The sequence below is a fragment of the Eleutherodactylus coqui genome, chromosome 1 (assembly GCF_035609145.1).
Source record: "Eleutherodactylus coqui strain aEleCoq1 chromosome 1, aEleCoq1.hap1, whole genome shotgun sequence".
Classification (NCBI taxonomy): domain Eukaryota; kingdom Metazoa; phylum Chordata; class Amphibia; order Anura; family Eleutherodactylidae; genus Eleutherodactylus; species Eleutherodactylus coqui.
The window spans coordinates 318,950,054-318,969,185 of NC_089837.1; the positions used below are offsets into that span (position 1 = coordinate 318,950,054).

Sequence of the window (19,132 nt, forward strand, 5' to 3'; positions counted from 1 at the left end):
GCAGCGAAAAACCGAGAGTTTCCCACGGGATAAGCGCAGGTTCAAAACGCGTTGCACTTGGTCATGGGTTTTGGAGCTGCTTCTCTGCATGCTTTTCCGTTGTGGCCGGCTCTCCCATAGAGAGGACCGAGGCTGCAATGGAAAAAAAAAATTACGTGCTGTGTCCCGGTAATCCGCGCCGCAGCATTGGCTAATGCCAGCTTTGCCACAACGGATTGTCCACCCTGTGATTTTTGACAAATCTCATCCACATGGCTGGTTAATCCCGGGATTAGCAACCGCAGGTGGATTTGCTGCAGCAAAATACCGCAGGGAAATTACGCGGCAAATACGCCCTGTGTGAACCCAGCCTTAAGGATCCATTTACAGAAAAATAATATGATAATAAGAAGAAGAATCAAATGAGTCAGAAGGGCCTAGCATTAGAGATGAGTGAACGTACTCGTAATGAGTACTTACGCACCCGAGTACCGCCATTTTCGAGTACTTCAGTACTCGCGCGTAAAGATTCGGGGGGCGCCGGGGGGTGGGGAGAGGCGCGGCGGTGTGGGGGGTAGCAGCGGGGAACAGGGGGGAGCCCTCTCTCCCTCTCCCCCCCACTCCCCGCTGCAACCCCCCGCGCCGCCACGGCGCCCCCCGAATTTTTTCGCCCGAGTACGGAAGTACTCGAAAATCGCGGTATTCGGGCGAAAAAGGGGCGGGGCTGAGCACGTTCGCTCATCTCTACCTAGCATACATGCTTAGACATCCAGACACATCCAATATATGCAGTCTTTCCATTGTGAATTGTGTGGAAGGAATGACTACAACAATGATCTTGTGATTACTGTCACTGGATTAAATTACGTTTGATACAAAGGTTCAAAAGAATCGGAAGAATATTTTGACAGGTAGAAAAGTTAAATGACACTTAAATCTATCTCTCTGGCCCAAATGTTACATCTTTGCTATCCAGAATTCCAGAGTGTCTGTTATATACTCCTACTTCTCCTTCTTCTTTTGAAAACTTAACATGAAGAAAACCAAATTCATCATCATTCCCCCATCCTGCTCAATACTCTCCCCAGACCTTTCAATCACAGTTAATTGCTTCATACTTTTTCCTGTCCCACAAGTCTCAGGATAACCTTCCATTCTGCCATGTCTTTCAAACCATACATACAAGCCCTTACCAACTCTTGCCACCTCCAACTCAAAAACATTGCTCAGTTATGACCTTTCCTCGACCCTGCATCAACAAAATGCAATTCTAGGCCCCCATCATTTGTCACCTAGACTACTGCAACCTTCTCGTCTGTAGCTACCTCTCTAACATGCTTTTCTCTCTCCAATCAGTCCTCAACTCTGCTGCCTGACTAGTTCATCTCTCCTCCCATTATTCCCTTTCTTCTGCCAAACCCTTAAGTGACTGTCCATTAGCCAAAAAGTTGAATTTGAAATATTACCAATGACATACAATGCCGTCCACATTCTCTAGCCTGCATGTCTCTAATCTGATTTCACAACTTTTCACATGTAATTTCCAGTCCTCACAAGACCTCTGCTCCAATCTTTGCTCTTCACACATACATCTCCAGGATTTCTCTCGTGTGTTCCCTATTGTCTGGAACACATTATCCAAAATGACAAGACTCTCCATCATTTTCAAAACCTTCAAAAGCAACCTGAAAACCTACCTCTATAGAAAAGCCTGCAACCTACAAAAACACAGCTGACACTATACAACCATATGAGCAGTTTCTACTCCCACCTATGGTCTCCTTCCCTTGCAGATTTTTAGGCCCTTGTATGTAAAGTTCTTTCTCTTTCTTTATCAGTCTATCACTCATTTGGCCTTGCATATTGTTCTTGCTTTTTTTATCTTATGGACTTAAACCTCCTTTCTTATATGTACAGCACTCTGGAATTGATGGTACTTTACAATAAATAATAATAAATGGGGTCCTCCACTGTCCAAAACAAATGACCAAATTCTTATAGCAGATGTAAAAAGCAACTTATCTTTGAGTTGCTCAAAGCTATCCAAGAATAAACATCGTAGGTCCAAATAGATTACCTAGTGAAAAACCGTAGACATTAATATAAACACAGTTTTAATAAATTTCTTGATATGAGTATCTTGAGAAGGGTGGTCCTCAAAAAGGCTAAGACATACAGTAAAAGAAAAAAGAAAAAAAAAGCAAGGATTAGGAGAAAGTTTAAAGGGCCACTATGGTGGGTGGACTCAGACACTCCTATCACAGTTACTGTAGTTGATCACACAGCTCCTGTCACACAGTTATAATAGAGCAGATCTCAATTCAGGAGGCTGCACTGCATTGAAGTAGCTGCAGTACACAGGGGAGACTTCCAGGGTGTGACAGGCAACCAGGTGAGGGGTGCAGGGATAGAAAAATGTGTTTTTGCCTAAGTGGCCCTTTTAAATCATCTGTTCTACCACAGGTAGGTACAGTAAAAAAGGAGGAGGGTGGATTTGACGGGTGTTTTTTAGCCAGTTCCTTCTGTGAAACTAATCCATTTGTTTTGCTGTTAAAAGAACAGGAAAATACTGTATTTAAACTCACTCGCCATGGCCTTAGCATGTATTCCGTTAGAGATTTGGGTTCTTGAATATACATCCTTTACTGTTTTTGGAGTGCTTTTTTGGACTGTTTTTTTTTATTTATTTTCGTGTATGTTGAAAATATAGCTTTCACCATTTTATTAGCCATTTTCTTGTATTGTTAATATGATTTTGTATGGGTCTTAACCCAGTATGCTGATTTCAGCTCATTTAAGGTAGTTTGAGGCAGAGGCTATTTTTGAGTATAGTCAAGAATTATCCAGGTAACAATCACTTCTTAGAATATTATCAGAAAATGTATCTTTTGATGTGAGGATTCTTGATAATAATATCCAAAGCAGTAGAGTTATTTTAGATTTAATAGAATATATTCTGTTTTATGGCAGCTCGTAGTCAGCATCCCTTTGGAGACTATAGTCTTTAAATTCTTACAGAAATCACTCAAATTCAAACATTCTCATCATTTATAGCTTTAATTGACTATTTTTCATGATCATTTTCTGATTATTTGGAAATCAGTGATTTGTCTTCTAGCTCTATAAGACAATGCTTTGTGTAGTAGGGGCAATATAATAATTACAAACAATTAAATATAGTCAGATGCAAATACCTGTTCTCATGAAACTAATACTACTTCATCTTTAAATCAGCCCTCTGTAATCACTAAACTCTGATGTGTTTTCATCATATACACTATTTAAATGTGTGAGAATTTACCAGTCAAAGCAAGAAATAATGAGATACGTGAATTCTGTATTTTATAGATAATCGCTGCCCAACTTTACTAAGTGAAGGACTCAGCACAGGAGGAGATGAAAATGGAAACAACACAGGTATGTCGGAAATGAGATATACAGCTAATGGTTATCTTTTACAGTATACCATTCTCCAGCAAGCAGTAAAATGCCTTAGTAGGCTTTTAATGTACTGAGAGGCAAACAAGAAGTTGAAATGAAATAAAAAATGGATGGTCTCTAATAGTATGTCAATTAAAAAGTATATCACAACAATAAAAAGGATCATAATAATGGGTTCTTCTACTCAACATCGTAATGGTTACCAAAAATGATAGTATGTTTATCAGATTATACAATAAAGATTATCAAATAAATCTTCATTATAATGATTAATACCAAAATGCATAAACTGTTACATAGAGAAGAATAATGTGAAATATTGCTCATATATATAATATGATAGGCCAACCATAAAGACCATTATTAGCTCGCGAAAATGTGCTAGCACTAACAGTGCCAGAGATGCATAGAACAAATCAAAGAAATACAGAGCACTCAGGATATCCCAAGAATAATATAGGAAGTAAGTCTTAAGGTGGCTTTACACAGGACAACTGTCAAGCGCTTAAGCTCCTGACAGCCATCCCAATGATTATCACTCCAGTGGAGGTGGAGTGCTCTAGAGATCACTTCCGGCCGCCCACCTCCATTCAGATTCTATACACAGGATGACAGTTGCCCATAATCGTTCTTTTGAATGAGTACTCAGGCGACTATCAGCCCGTGTAAAGCCACCATTAGATGTGAATGTCATACTCACACTGTGAGCAGTGTGAAAACTCTGATGCTGCCAAAGCTGTAACTTCTTCAGGATCACCTTTTATTGTATCATGATTTTACATGGATATATTAAAAATCTGGTTCTAATTTAACCTCATGCAAACGGGGCATGGAGATCTACTATAGTACAGAGAATGGACCCATATTGTAGTCTATGTGTTTCTGTGTTGAGCTTTCATGTACCACTGTGAGTCCCCCAAATTTTCCATGTCCCTTAGTGTGAACATCAGATTCACACAATAGTACTGCAAACCTCATAGAATTCTATGGGTACATTATTCCAAATCTGTACAATTTAGATCCCAGATACAGACGTCTGCATGAGGCCCAGGAAAAAAAGTATATAGCAAGAAAATTAAGACTGAAAAAATCCATATTCAACTGTTATCCTTTTCTTGCTTTATGAATTTAAATGGGTTTTCCAGGGAGAATACTATGGATGACCGATCCTCAGAATAGGTCATCAATAGTTGATCGGCTGGGGCCCGTCGCTTGGGACACTGACCGATCAACTGAGAGGGTGCATGGTGTCTGCACTGCAAATACACAGAGGTCGGAGCGGAAGCAGTGGACGTCTCCGTGCCGACCTCTGCGTTGATTTCAATGAGAGCTGTGCCTGCAGTTACAAGCGCCAGCCACTACTCAGTGGTCAGCATGGAAACTTCCGTTGCTTCCACTCCGACCTCTGTGTATTTACGCCGCTGAAAGGATGCGCCTGCTCAATTGATCAGTCAGGGGCCCTGAGCGACGGTCCCCAGCCGATCAACTATTGATGACCTATCCTGAGGATAAGTCATCCATAGTATTCTCCCTGAAAAAGCCTTTTAAGGAAAGAATGGACTGAAAGGTCTCTAGGTCCTTGGGCAAGGATTCGTGATATCACAATACTGTTCTATTCAACTGGTTGTCTGTCTATCAGAGGACTTTTTATGCATGTTTTTATGTCTGTACTCATCCTGTTGTAGTATCCTTTCAAGTGCAAATTAATCACATCCATGTCTGTGCCTTGTTATAAGTATATATATATATATATATATATATATATATATATATATATATATATATATATATAAATATATATACATGCCTCTTCAGATCTATTCCATTATGCCCGAGGAAGGACCCTGAGAGGTTCGAAAGCTCGCATTAACATCATGTTTTTTGTTAACCACTAAAAGGTATATCTACAAGATTACTTGGTTTCTCTTGCTGGGAACAATCACATTTTTTCTGTTAGTGAAGTAATGATAGCTTTAGATAGGTGCCTAGATTGCATAGTTTTTCCAATCAGGGACAGCAGGCAGATATAGAACACCATTCAGTCCACCACTAGCAAATGATGAACCAGTTAAACTTTGCTGTCAAAGGATATCCTTTTGACAGAGACTTGGATCACTGAGACAAGAAGTCCTGCTGACTGCTTATACTGTATCATCCGTAATTGGCTTTCATTACTTCAGAGACAGACAACTTTGGAGGTTCTTTTTACTTGCCAGCAGGAAGCTCCACTTCAACTTACAATTAAGAAAAGGGATGCCCGGTCCCCAGTGTCTTGCTTTGATGCCAGTCATATCTCTTGATCATGTATAGTAGTAGCTGACATTTTTTATGAAGGCAGACAGCCTCAAAGAGCTTGCCACTGTAAAATAGTACAACCTGAGTAGCATCAGTCTGTGAGCCACCTACTGCTAGAGGCATTGGCAATAGATCGACTAAACAGTTGGTACATCACAATTTTCAGATCTATTGAGGACAGATCCTCAGACTGAGGTATTCATTAAACCATTTGGAATAGTTTAGAGTGTTGGGAACTGCATTAAGAACTGTTTGATGCCAAATATCTATTATCTGAATTGCTCATGTTACTACTAAGATTAATTGAGGCAATGTGTGGGAGTGGCAAAAAGGGGCATAACTGGGGAAGCATGGGTAGCAAGAAGGCACTCTGCTTTGACTAATACAAGACTAGGGGAGCAAGCTGAACATTTGTTTCAGATGAAGAAAAGCCTATCTGCAACACTTCGGAGAAAGGCAAATTTCCTGTGGCTGCCTTCTTAGTACTGTCAGAAGAATACGGTTACAGTCTGCAGCAGCTTATATTTGAGTCAAAAAGTTGAGAAAGCAGAAATATATTGATTGTCATCACTTTAATTTCTCAACTTCATGTGCCATTTATAATAGTGTTGTCTTCTTATGTGGTTCAAGTGCCTAAGTGCAACTACTCTCTGCAGCCGTTTTAGTTATGCCCTTGATAGATCTTCTCTTCATTGAAAAGACTGCACAGTGCAGATGGGTATACTTTTCTTATGACCTCTACTGATTGTAAAAATGTAGGTTATGGAATTGCTTATAATGCAATTCCTCCATCATAATAGCTCAAATGGCTCCAAAAGATGAGCTTCCTAAATATTTCAATACAGTCAGGGATTTAAAGCAAAGTTTTCGGCTTTTAGCTCTAGCATTATATCATGCAGTGGATGTGTCAAGATCTACAAGTCAAGAAGTTCCTGTGTTGTATATAGCCTTTGTTACAGGATATGCAAGATGTAAACCCAGCAGAGGTTATCCTATTTTTCTTTGCTATCTCTGAATTATCCACTTGTTTCCAGAAATTAAACTTGTTTTGTCAAAGTATTATCCGCTCTGCGTCTGATTTCTTCATTTTAGCTTTTTCTCTTGCAAATGTTCTGTAGGAGTCCCGGCAGATTATTTGTAGGTGTCTGGAAGGTGACATGCTGTGATGTATGTATCATTGCAAAGGCGAGTGTTCTCTGCTAACCAACAACATTATTTGCTGCCTGCGGCTGGCTCTTAACTGTATTTTTTAGCCTTGCTGTAGATCATTATCTCTGTAGGTTTATGCCACTCGGCACAAATTTTTGATGCCAAGAGAACAGTAATAAGATGTCAAGCGGTGGTATACACATTTTTCTACTTATGTACCAATCTCTTTTCAGCATTGTATACATTGAAAGCACAATGGAAATATGCAGTTTATTAAAGATATTAAGTAATACGGATCATGAAGCATCTTTGTCCCGGTTCATTGGGCATATGTAGATTGAAAGAAAATGAAAATAATCATTCTTGTGTTCTGCAGCAGACAGTGAACTGTTCTGCCATATATTTCACAGTTGCTAGTTACCTACTGCCAGATTTTTGGATGTTCATTTCTTAACCAGCGTTATTGCCTTGGATTTAACTTACAAAATACCTAGGCTTCCTAGTTTCACATTGAAACACTTGTCATATAGAGTATATGACTTTTTGCATTTGTCATGTACACTCTTTGCCAAAAAAGAATCAAGCACCTAGAAGAAGTTGTTGTTTTGCTGCAAAACTCATCCTGAAGTTACATCTCAGGCAGATATGTAAATGATTGGAGTTGTGGTGTGATTAGATGAAGTCTTGTCACCTGAGGCCCTAAAAGTGGTTCCACTCTTGGCTTATATGCTCTCAGAGGCTACTTGTATGAAGTGGACCTCTTTTTCCGCTTGTGTAGAGCTTGTTGACAACTAGACACCTCTACAATGCAATCAAAGAGATTTCGCCCAGTTAACAGGGTTTTGGGGGTGCATTATTGGAATGCAAGAAGCTGGATAGTCGTATTTGCATACTGCCTGCCACCTGGTCTGTTATGACCAGACTGTTAGGAGGTGTTGGAATTACTGGATGCATAAGGGTACACAGACAAGCTGATCAGGCTCAGGATGCCCTCAACAGAGCACCAGTAAAAAACATTGGCTGATCATTCGACAACCACAAGCAGCTCCAACTGTTTGAGACAGGTAGCACCATTGTTACAGGCCCCTGTGTCTATCAAAACCATTTCCAGATACTTCGCTGAAAAACATTTAGTCTCTTGGTACCCATTACATGTGTTGCCTTTGACACCCACTGTCACCTACGTTTGCAGTGGTGTCATGAACAACAAAACTGGACTGCTATGGAGTGGAACCAAATTGTTTTCAGCAACAAATCCAGGTTTCATTTGGGCACCAATGACGGCCATATTTGTGCCTGGAGACTTAGGGGTGAGCGCCTCAATTTTTCCTTTGCTATGGAGAGACACACTGCCCCCTGCTGTTGTGATAGTTTGGGGGGCCATCGCATACGACAGTCGATCACTCCTAGTAGTGGTGTGTGGGACAATGACAGCTCAGTGATATGTTCAGGACATCCTGCAGCCACATGTGTTCCTCTCATGGTGGCTTCCAAGAGGCATCTTCCAGCAGGATGCTGCTCGGCCACACACAGCAAGGGAGTCACAGGAATGTCTACCAAACATTGTCACACTTCTGTGGCTGCCTGGTCGCCAGATTTATTGCTAATAGAACATGTTTACCACCATCTGGAATACTAACAGCGTGTGAGTTTGCACTATCTACAGGTTCAGTTACAGCAAATGTGGACCGATATGCTGCAGGATACCATACAGAACCTGCATACCTCCATGCTCGCCCATATCACATCTTACATCGAAGCTAGAGGTGGTACAACGGGGTACTAGAGCCTCCATGCCCCCCGCACCACATCTTAAATTCAAGCTAGAGGCGGCCGAACAGGGTACTAGAGCCTCCTTGCCCACCCATATCACATCTTGTATCCAAGCTAGAGGCGGTACAACAGGGTACTAGAGCCTCCATGCCCAGCCATATCACATCTTATATCCAAGCTAGAGGTAGTACAACAGGGTACTAGAGTCTCCTTGCCCACACATATCACATCTTGTATCCAAGCTAGAGGCCATACAACAGGGTACTAGAGCCTCCATGCCCGCCCGTATCACATCTTACATCCAAGCTAGAGGCAGTACAGCAGGATACTAGAGCCTCCATGCCTGCCCATATCACATCTTACATCCAAGCTAGAGGCAGTACAACATGGTACTAGAGCCTCCATGCCCAGCCATATCACATCTCGTACCCAAGCTAGAGGTAGTACAACAGGGTACTAGACTTTCCTTGCCCACACATATCACATCTTGTATCCAGGCTAGAGGCCGTACAACAGGGTACTAGAGCCTCCTTGCCCACCTGTATCACATCTTGCATTCAAGGTAGAGGTGGTACAACAGGGTACTAGAGCCTTCTTGCCCACCCATATCACATTTTGTATCCAAGCTAGAAGCGGTACAGCAGGTTACTAGAGCCTTCATGCCCACCTGCATCACATCTTAAATCCAAGCTAGAGGCGGTACAACAGGGTACTAGAGCCTCCATGTCCGCCCGTATCACATCTTATATTCAAGCTAGAGGCAGTACAACAGGGTACTAGAGTCTCCATGCCCGCCTGTATCACATCTTGTATCCAAGCTAGAGGCGGTGCAACAGGGTACTAGAGCCTCCCTTCAAGTGTTCAGTTTTCCACAGGAAATAATCCCTTTGCCCTGATATTGTAATCATTTACTTTTATCAATGTTACTGTCACACATAGAAAGCTTTATTAAATTCTGACATCTCCTTCTAGGGGAGGGAATTTTTTTTTTTACACAAATTGCATTTGCACACTTTTTCTTATTCAAACACAAAATGATAGCCAACAGAAAAAAAATATGCTTGCTTCCGTATGCATATAACTCAAGTCACATAGAAATTAATTAGATTTGACTATAGATCTGTTCTTAGAAGTGCCAAAGCATTTAAGCAATCTAATAGTGTTCTTTTATTCTAGAAAATAGTTCCGGTGGTCCAAGATTATAGACTTTAATTAAGTAGCTAGGGTCTGTATAGGCTCTCCTATAAAGTTGTGCTACATCACCCACTGCAGCTGGGGACCAGGCCAGTAATTGTAGAAGCTGAGCATGTGGAGTCATGATTGAAACATGAAGAGCCTCCCCAATATGTTTCGCTACTAATTCAGTGACCTCAGGGCAAACATACTGGGGCTATAAGCAAAGGGACCCTTTACGTGTCAGAAGGGAGTAAGCAAATATTCCAAACCGCTAATCCCTGTATTCCATTTCTAAATCACGTTGTTATTGGAAGAGGTATCGAACTGATATAAGGAAGGTGCAATCAGCTGCTTACCTATGTCAGTAATAGACCAATCCTTGAACAATACTGGCGCTTGCTCAGCTGTGGTGCTCTGCAGAACATTGCACAGCACAGACTTCAATCCCAAAGGGCTGAACATGTGCTGTTTCCTAGAAAGAAAAACCTACCCCTAAAATAAGCCCTACTATGATTTTCAGGGTGTGGAGGAAGAGGGGTGGGGCTTAAAATATAAGACCTACCCCAAAAATAAGCACTAGCTGCACTATGTGAAAAAAAAGCAATACTCGCCTAGCAGGTGCCATCCTGATCCCTCCTGCTGCTCTCAAGCATTCTGTCAGGCTTGCTTGCAGTTTTCAGCGCTAACAGCACATCACTTGCTGGAAACGGGGTTTGTAAACTCTGCCTCCAGCAAGCGATTGCTTTGATTGGTTCTTGAGCACTGCTGCTAAGCCAAACACTGTAGCGCTTAATGAACCAATCACAGCTATTCATTGAATGGCTGTGATTGGTTTATCGAGCACTGGCTCTGATTGGCTGAGTCGCTGTGCTCGAGAACCAATCAGAGCAATCACTTACTGCAGGTGGGGTTTACAAACCCCATTACCAGCAAGTGATGTTCTGTCAGTGCTGAGAACTGCAAGCAAGCCTGCCAGAATGCTGGGGGGCAGCGTGAGGGACCCGCTGAGGTAAGTATAAGAGCTCCCCGAAAATAATACCCTGTGCCTCTTTTGGGCAAAAATTAATATAAAGCAGGGTCTTATTTTCAGGGAAACACTAACTATAAGGAAAGAATCTGATTTTTTTCCTCAGCCAGCAGCTTAGGAAATTACTATTGCATGTTTAGTTCAAAATATCAGACACTTAGACAAGAAACAGGAGCGTCAAAAACACTAACAAAAAAAGATAAGTAAAGACATGTCGCTATGTAGTATTCTCCACTGCACCCCACAGGATATAAATGACAGGCACCATCCTGCCACTAGACACAGAAAGAGAAATAAGGTGAGTCCTAAGATTCTAGATGAGCTATAAATATATTGCTGCCATTGTGTGATGAATCTCTGAGGACCACCGTCACCCCTCAAAAGTCATAACAATTATGTTATCAAGCTGTTATCAAGAAAGATGTGTATTTTGAAATGGGCCTAAATGTAGACATGGTTTAGAACCTGCATCTCATCCTGAGAGTCCTCGATTTCCTTGTTTTTCCCTTTCTCTTTGTGGCATGATAGTTGGACCTAAAAAAATTGCAGCCGTCTGGGGTAAGGCAATATTTATAGTAGAACGAGGGCTTGGTACTTGCAGGGGGGGTAATGGTTAAATCCAGGGGCGTAACTTGAAGCTCCCGGGCCCCGACGCAAAACTTCTAACGGGGCTCCCAACTATAATGCTTTACTCATAGTACTGGGTTTCCTATATGGAGAAGAGAGGCCTTATGGGCCCCCTAAGGCTCCTGGGCCTGGTGCAACCGCATGCCCTGCATCCTCTATAGTTACGCCCCTGGTTAAAGCCACCCCCTGTTGTGAAAATGAAACTGCTGATGATGTAGAGACATTTGACAACAATGTGAAGGGGAGGGAAATACATCCTTCCACATTTGCCAACGTAGTTTCAATAGGGTTTTTTTTAAAGCTTGAGTTGAGGGCATACTCCCCAGAACAGTGGAATGTAAATTCTTTAATTGAAGTAGTGCATGACTTCTGTCCACTCTCACCAAAGGGATCGAGATATTTTTTGAGAGTCTATATTAAATTATATTTTGTAGACTATGGGGCGCGCTTACGATAAAGTTTCCTGCTTTTTATTTTCCTTTTTGTATTGCCCCTCTGAAGTCTGTATACGATTCTGAAAGCTCAGACTCCGAAATGTCTGTATATTTATTCTGCTGAGGATGGGTGCAGTTTTTCTTAGTATACACCTGTCCAATCTTTAAAGTTCCTACTATTAACAAACTTCTGATGTTTTTTTCCCTTAATTTCTCTCTTAAAGTTATCAATGTGAGTGACTGAAAGCAAAGTTTTAGCTTTTAGGCTTTTAGCTCTACCATTATAATATCATGCAGGAGATGTGTCAAGATATACATGTCAAGAAGTACCTGTTTGATATAGTCTTTGTTATGTGAAATGCAAGATTGGACCCCGCAGAGGTTATCCTATTTTTCATGCCTTTGCTATCTCTCAATTATCTACTTGTTTCCAGAAATCAAACCTGTTTTTTTCAGAGTATTATCCGCTCTGCGTCTGATTTTATTTGAGCTTTTTCTCTTGCAAATGTTCTGTTGGAGTCCCAGAAGATTATTTCTATCTTGCAGATAGGCCATTAATAGTTCACAACTGGACAATCTTTTGGGGTTTTTTAATGCACTTTTTGGGTTCTACTGCAGTTCTGGCATTACATATACTTTTTTGGTTGTCTACTCCTTCCCAAAGTACATGATCATTGCACTGATTCGTCTTATTAGATCTTGGTTTATTACAATCACAAATCAATATGGTCCGATGGCCAATGTGATCCTGGAGCAGCTATCCAGACAGAGCAGTTAACAGTGGAAAAAGTTGAAGTGAATGTCATGTAGTAAAGAATAATTTGTGATGCCAAGACCTCTGAGAAGCTCCAAAATCTATGTGCTAAATGACTTGTAGTAATAGCGTGACCTAGTGTTTTTACGTCCCACCCCCTGTCAGTGCGTCCGCCTTCATAGGTTTGCAACAGAAGGTATGCATGTGCTGCCCCTCTTCTTTTTGGCACTGCAGAAGGATCCTCGGCTAGTGAGGAAGATATAATATAATCTACTGCTTCATCTCTGCTTCTCAGAGGATAAGCAGAGAGCACAGTGTCATCTTCAGAGATTCCAAGCAGAAAAGCAGAGTAATTGTATTATTCTTGGCTCGTCGGTGAATTAAAGCATGGGAAGAGGCACTGTTTTTACATGCAGTTTGGGGGGTGGAAGATGTGTTAGCAAAGCTGCAGCTTCAGAGGGTGGCCATGTTGTCCAGAGCTGCCACCTTTCCGGCTAGGTTAGCCATGGAGGCAATTTGGGGAGGCGCTTAGTCATCTTAGAACTTACAACTGAGAACTCTGTTATTCCTCCTTGAAATTCATGAATAAATTGACAATTGGGTTAACCAGCTGGGGGTCTGACATTGTCCAATCAGTGCTGACAATATCAGATGGTGTGGAAACTTTTAAACCTATGTCAAGAGAAGGGTAACACCCAGTTGTCAATTCATTCATAAATTTCTAGGAAGAGTGAGGGTGCATTTACATGGGCGAGAAAATTGTGCAAATTTTGTGTATTGCGAGATGCACAAAAATACAACCCATTAATGGGTGTATTTACGTTAGCGATTTTTCTCTCACAGCAGTCCTGTGAGATGGAAAGATTGCAGCATATTCTTTTTTTGTGCAGGTCTCGCACAAGAATAGAACATGCAGATGTGAGGTCTCGTACATGGCACAGCACACAGATGGAGTGTCCGTGTGCTGTGCAATGCGAGTCACGTGCAATGCGAGTCACGTCCAACAATGTTGGGTGCGTGTTGCCCATGTCAATGCACCCTGACAAAGGAACAGCACAATACAGATTACAATTATTATATGGCAAATGCAAGAATTTATTAAAATAGCCACACCAATGGAGTTCGTAAGTCCTTTTTAAGGACTTAGACAGATGGGTGTGATTTCGTCCCATTATGCGGCCCTGATAATCATAGCCGCATAACGGGATGAAATGAAACCATCGATTTCAATGGTTTCATTTTCACTAGTGTCATTCTTGCCCGTTTGAAAACTCCGTAAAGATCCCAAAAAGAACCCTGGTTCATGTGCAACTACGTTTTGTAGCGGTAAGCATAATTGCGTCCATGCCCATCTGTTTAAGGTCTAAGTCTTATGTAGAGCTCTAGGCACTTCTAGAGTTATATGGTAATGTGAAATGAGATGTAACATGTCAAGATGTGATAATGCATAAGTACAGGTATAGTGCAATCTGGAATTGTTCAGAAGCCTTGCTCTCAATAGACACATGGCCTGCAAAGATACTCTGCATCCCACCAGTTCCAACTGGCGTACTCTGGAACAGTGTGCCAGTCTAAATAATGTTCCCCAAATTTATTACCCCCTATTTCAGCTTCATGTGTAGCTTTAAAAAATAAAACAGGACAGGCATAATATACAGCTGGACTGCCAGTCCTGATGAGGGCCTAAGCAAGGGCGTAACTATAGGGGATGCAGGGGATGCGGCTGCACCCGGGCCCAGGAGCCATAGGGGGCCCATAAGGCCCCTCTTCTCCATATAGGGAGCCCAGTACTATGAGTAAAGCATTATAGTTGGGGGCCCTGTTACAGATTTCGCTTTGGGGCCCGGGAGCTTCAAGTTACACCTCTGGCTAAGGTTTTGGTTGTACGTTCTAAATATGTTAATTCCCCCCTCTTGAAGCCCCCGTGACACATGGAAATTTTCTCAGTCATAGTCAATAATTACAGATTTACTGGAAAGCTTTATGTACAGTTTTTTTCATCCGCCTCAGCATTATGTGCACAAGGAACCTCTCTTAGAACTCTGATAAATAGGAGCAATATTGCGAAGGGAGTGCAACGTTATCTTGACATGTATAGCCTGCAGAGAGACATTAATTCATGTTTGTAATGTAACCAGACACATGCTGATTGTGAGTCTCCTAGAGGTAAATGCAGCTCCTATAACACTACAACACAAAGACATAATTGCATTTAGTTTTAAGAAAACTGTTAATCATGCCAAACACTAAGATATTAAAATGTGCAAAATACTCTTTCTAACTTCTCACCTAGGGTTCAATTTGATCAGAAGATTTTCTCTCCAGAAAATGAGCTCTATAAAGAAGATTCGGAACCCCAAAGGACCTTTGATCATGAGACTTGGAGGGGATCGTCTTGTAGAACAGACAGCGTGAGTCCAACTTTTGGATAGCTCTAATATTTTACCGTATCATGCCCAGACTCTTAGCAATATTTCTTCTTGTAAGTTTAATACACTGTCCATTGCAACTGTTTGAGATGGTCTTAATCAAATGCCACCTCTATTACCCCAGTGTGATATAGCAACTGTTGCGATTAATAGTCTTAAAGTGTACACCCTGAAGGCAGCTATTTGAGCGACTCGTAAAACCCTTCCTAATCCTGGAAAGTGAGCCTCGGGCACAGTATCAGACCAGGCACCTCTCCAACTCATTACGCAACAGAGAACTGCAAGCTTTTATTATTTTTTTTACTCTTGGCAATTTTCCCAGATGGCTTTGGATAGATGAATCAGGGTTCAGAGGAGCCTAGAATTATAAAAATGCTGTTTTCCAGTGAAAGTAAATATACATATTGGTTTTTGTGAGATCATCATGGAAATTATATAGAACATCATGATTGCTCTGAACATTTCATATGACCATCCTAAATGTAAATATGTACTTAAGTGAATTATTGTGATCAACGTTCAAAAAGTATAGCTTCTTTTGACTGTGTTACTTTATGGATTGTTGAAAACTATAGGCTCTAAAATAAGTGAAATACGGACAACTTAGAAATTGAATTGAATTATCTGCTGGTATTAGCCTTCACAGAGCATGATTAGGTTTGTGTTTTATAGTTCAGTGTTTCTCAACTCCAGTCCTCAACTACCCCAACAGGTCATGATTTGAGGATACCCTATAGCAGAGGTCCCCAACCCCTTGTGAGCCACATTCAACTTTGAGTGATGGTCAGGAGCTACATTCAGCCTAAAAATGGGACAGAGACATTTTTAGGCTAGGACTACACTGTGATTTTGGCCACAGCGCACATCATATCAAAGATCGTATTGTTGGATTACTACTTAACATCCCAATGTAAGTGAATGCGGTGGCATTGAGACCTGCAACCCAACAATCGCAAGAAATCCAAGCATGATGCATTACTTGCAATTGTCAGGTCGTGGCTTTGGCAAGTTGCAGTGCAACTGCATTTGCTTACATTAAGATGTGATATAGTAATGCAAATGTATGGTCTTTGGTCATGCAAAGTACGTCGCACCCAAAGTCGCTGTGTTGCCATAGCCTAGATGTGGACAATCAAGAAACAGAGAAATTGCAAACATTTGCTGATAAATATTTCAGTGCCACTAGTATTATGCCATCTGAATTGGCACTATTTGGGGTTAGGATAGGCCTTCAAGAGTATCAATTACCAGTACATATGGTCATAACTCAGGACTCTCATGGGGGGCCCACCAATAAGGGTCTGCAAGCCATGTTGGCTGTTTTGCCACTGGTTGGGGATTACTGTACTATAGAGATTTCCCCTGTGGCAATTTCTGACAATAATTACATCACTAATGCCATACTAAGAAAATCCCAAAAACGTGACCTGTTGAGGGCATTTGAGGACTGGAGTTGAGAAATACTGCTAGAGATGACCATATATTTCTGGGGTAATCTAGGCCATAAAGTGGCACTATGAGATGCAGCCATAAAACTGCATTCAAATTTATGCTTGTGTTTACTTAGCTCCAATGCACATAGGCCCAAGGTCCTATCTTGAGAGACGTTGTTATTATAATCAGAGTTACTGTCACACACGATCAACCCTTTCATTGCCAGGAGTGACTGCAATAAATTTGAGAATTCCCCAGAGGCAGCAGGCCTAGTTAGAGCCAAATTCTCTCAACATCATAATGAGATTGCAAGCGTAATTAACTATTCTCTAAGCTGTAATTAAATCACCATCCTTGGCTTTCCTTTCCAATAAAACGCCAGCATTGTGCAAACTGTCTGCACTTTTCTTATTTTATATCCTACTTGTTTAGTAGAAGTTTTGATCTCTTAATGGATATTGAGCAGAGACCCGTGACTATAAATTTCAACAGGTCACACATTCAACAAAGTGTGGATTACATCTTCTGCAAGCAGAGATGTGTTCATAGTCTCCCTTGCGTTTAATTTGGCTCCTTATTTGCTTCTGGAGTGTAAAGAAAAGTTACATAATCTGCAACAGACATTTAAAGGGGATGTCCACTTTGTACAATTCCTATTTATTAGAAAGAGCCAATACAATAAGCACATCACAAAGTGTTCCACCACTGGGATCCCCACCAATCAACTGTAATGCATGAGGAAACCTGGCTGTAACTGTTCAGTTTATCTCCACAGAGAAAATTAAGCATTACACAGTTGCCACTCAAATCATTAAGTTGTCTGTGTAATTCCTCCAGAGCTAGATATACTCTTTGTAAACTCTCTTCACTCTAACCAAGAGATGAAGATTCTTACAGAGCATCTCACTCAAATAGATCCTAAATACATAAAAGGGTAACTGGAAAGGGGTTTGCTAAACTGGACAACCCCTTTAGAGGGGTTGTAAATTATTGATGGTCTATCCTCAGGACAGGTCATCAATTGTAGATTGGCAAGGATCTGTCATGTAGTACCCCCACTGAACAGCAGTTTTCTGGGCCAGTGCTCTCGTGCACTGAGCTCATTTTGGCAGGAAACAGATAGCTCCATTCTTACTGTAGTGGCCAGGCTTGGCATTGCTTGCAATGAAATGAATGGCAACTTGGGCTGCAATACCAAGCCTGGTCACTGCAGTTAGAAGAGAGCTGTCTGCTCCCTGCAGAAATCATCTCGATGTAAGACTGTGATGGCCTTGGCAAACAGCTGTTTGGCTAGGGCCCTGGGTGATGGACCCTCACCAATCTACTACTGATGACCTGTCCTAAATAAATAAATAGCTTACAACTGGACAACAGCTTTAATTATGTTGCAAGTTATTGTGGGAAGATGATCACCTTAGAAATTTGTAACTTGGTACATTATTTGCTTTATCATAGCCAGGTGTTTCCAAGCGGATTGCCTCAAGAGTTCACGGTAGTCATGACTTTGTTGATAAAGAAGCAAACAACTGATGAAGACTGGTATCTATTTCAAATTGGTGACCATCAGGGATACCCACAGGTACCATCCACCTTCTCCATAACCTACTACTACTGATTTTCTATAGGAGAACATTTGTTGTAAAGTGAGTCACTTACTTTCTTTTAAAAAGTATTGTATTGAAATAATAATATATTATTTGCAATACCAAAGTTATGCATATACAGTAGTTAATAATAATCTTTATTTGTATAGCGCCAAACATATTCCGCAGCGCTTACAAAGACAGGGGGATACAGTAAGACAGAAATACAAAAACCACGGTTACATAGTAATCAGTTGATGGAAATAGTAGGGGTGAGGGTCCTGCTCCAACTAGCTTACATACTATAGATCAGGGGTCCCCAACCACCGGGCCGCGGACCGGGGACGGGCCGTTGGGTGTTTAGCGCCGGTCCGCGGCACCGCCGGGAAATTTTGCTCTAAAGACAAGGCCCGCGGGCCGAATCCGGCCCGCTACCTTGTGTTTTGTGGCCCGCGGCGTGCGGACGCCACTCACAGCTGCAGCTCTCCGCTGGTAATCGCGTTGATCCCGGCGCACACACTGACGTCTGTGCAGCCAGGATTCTCCTCCCCGAGTCCCCTGCTCATTAGTTCCGCAGGAGAGGACTCAGGAGGAAGCGTTCCGGGCTGACGTCAGGGCAAGCAGACAGAGAGCGACAGCAGGGAGGAGGTAAGTATATGGGTTGGGGGGGCTGCTTACTACTAGGGGGGGGCTGCCTATTACTGGGGGGGGCTGCCTATTAAGGGGTGGGTGCTGTATATTATGGGGGGGAGCTGCCTCTTACGGGGGGCTACCTATTACAGGGGAAGGGGCTGCCTATTACTGGGGGGGCTACTTATTACTGGGGGGCTGCCTATTACTGGGGGAGGACCTGCTTATTACTGGGGGGACCTGCTTATTACTGGGGGGGGGCTACTTATTACAGGGTAAGGGGCTGCTTATTACTGGGGGGGTACTTATTACAGGGGAAGGGGCTGCCTATTACTGGGGGATGGGGGCTACTTACTACTGGGGGGGGGCTGCTTATTACTGGGGAGGCTGCTTATTACTGG

General features: G+C 42.0%; 1 protein-coding gene across 1 annotated transcript in view; it reads left to right on the plus strand.

Moving 5' to 3' along the window:
• COL16A1 (collagen type XVI alpha 1 chain) overlaps positions 1–19,132 on the plus strand; it is a 152,964-nt gene that overhangs the window by 11,503 nt on the left and 122,329 nt on the right. Inside the window, exons 3-5 of the mRNA XM_066586861.1 lie at positions 3,328–3,396; positions 14,949–15,066; positions 17,974–18,097. Of these exons, the coding sequence (XP_066442958.1) occupies positions 3,328–3,396; positions 14,949–15,066; positions 17,974–18,097 (311 nt within the window). The remainder of the gene's footprint in view (positions 1–3,327; positions 3,397–14,948; positions 15,067–17,973; positions 18,098–19,132) is intronic.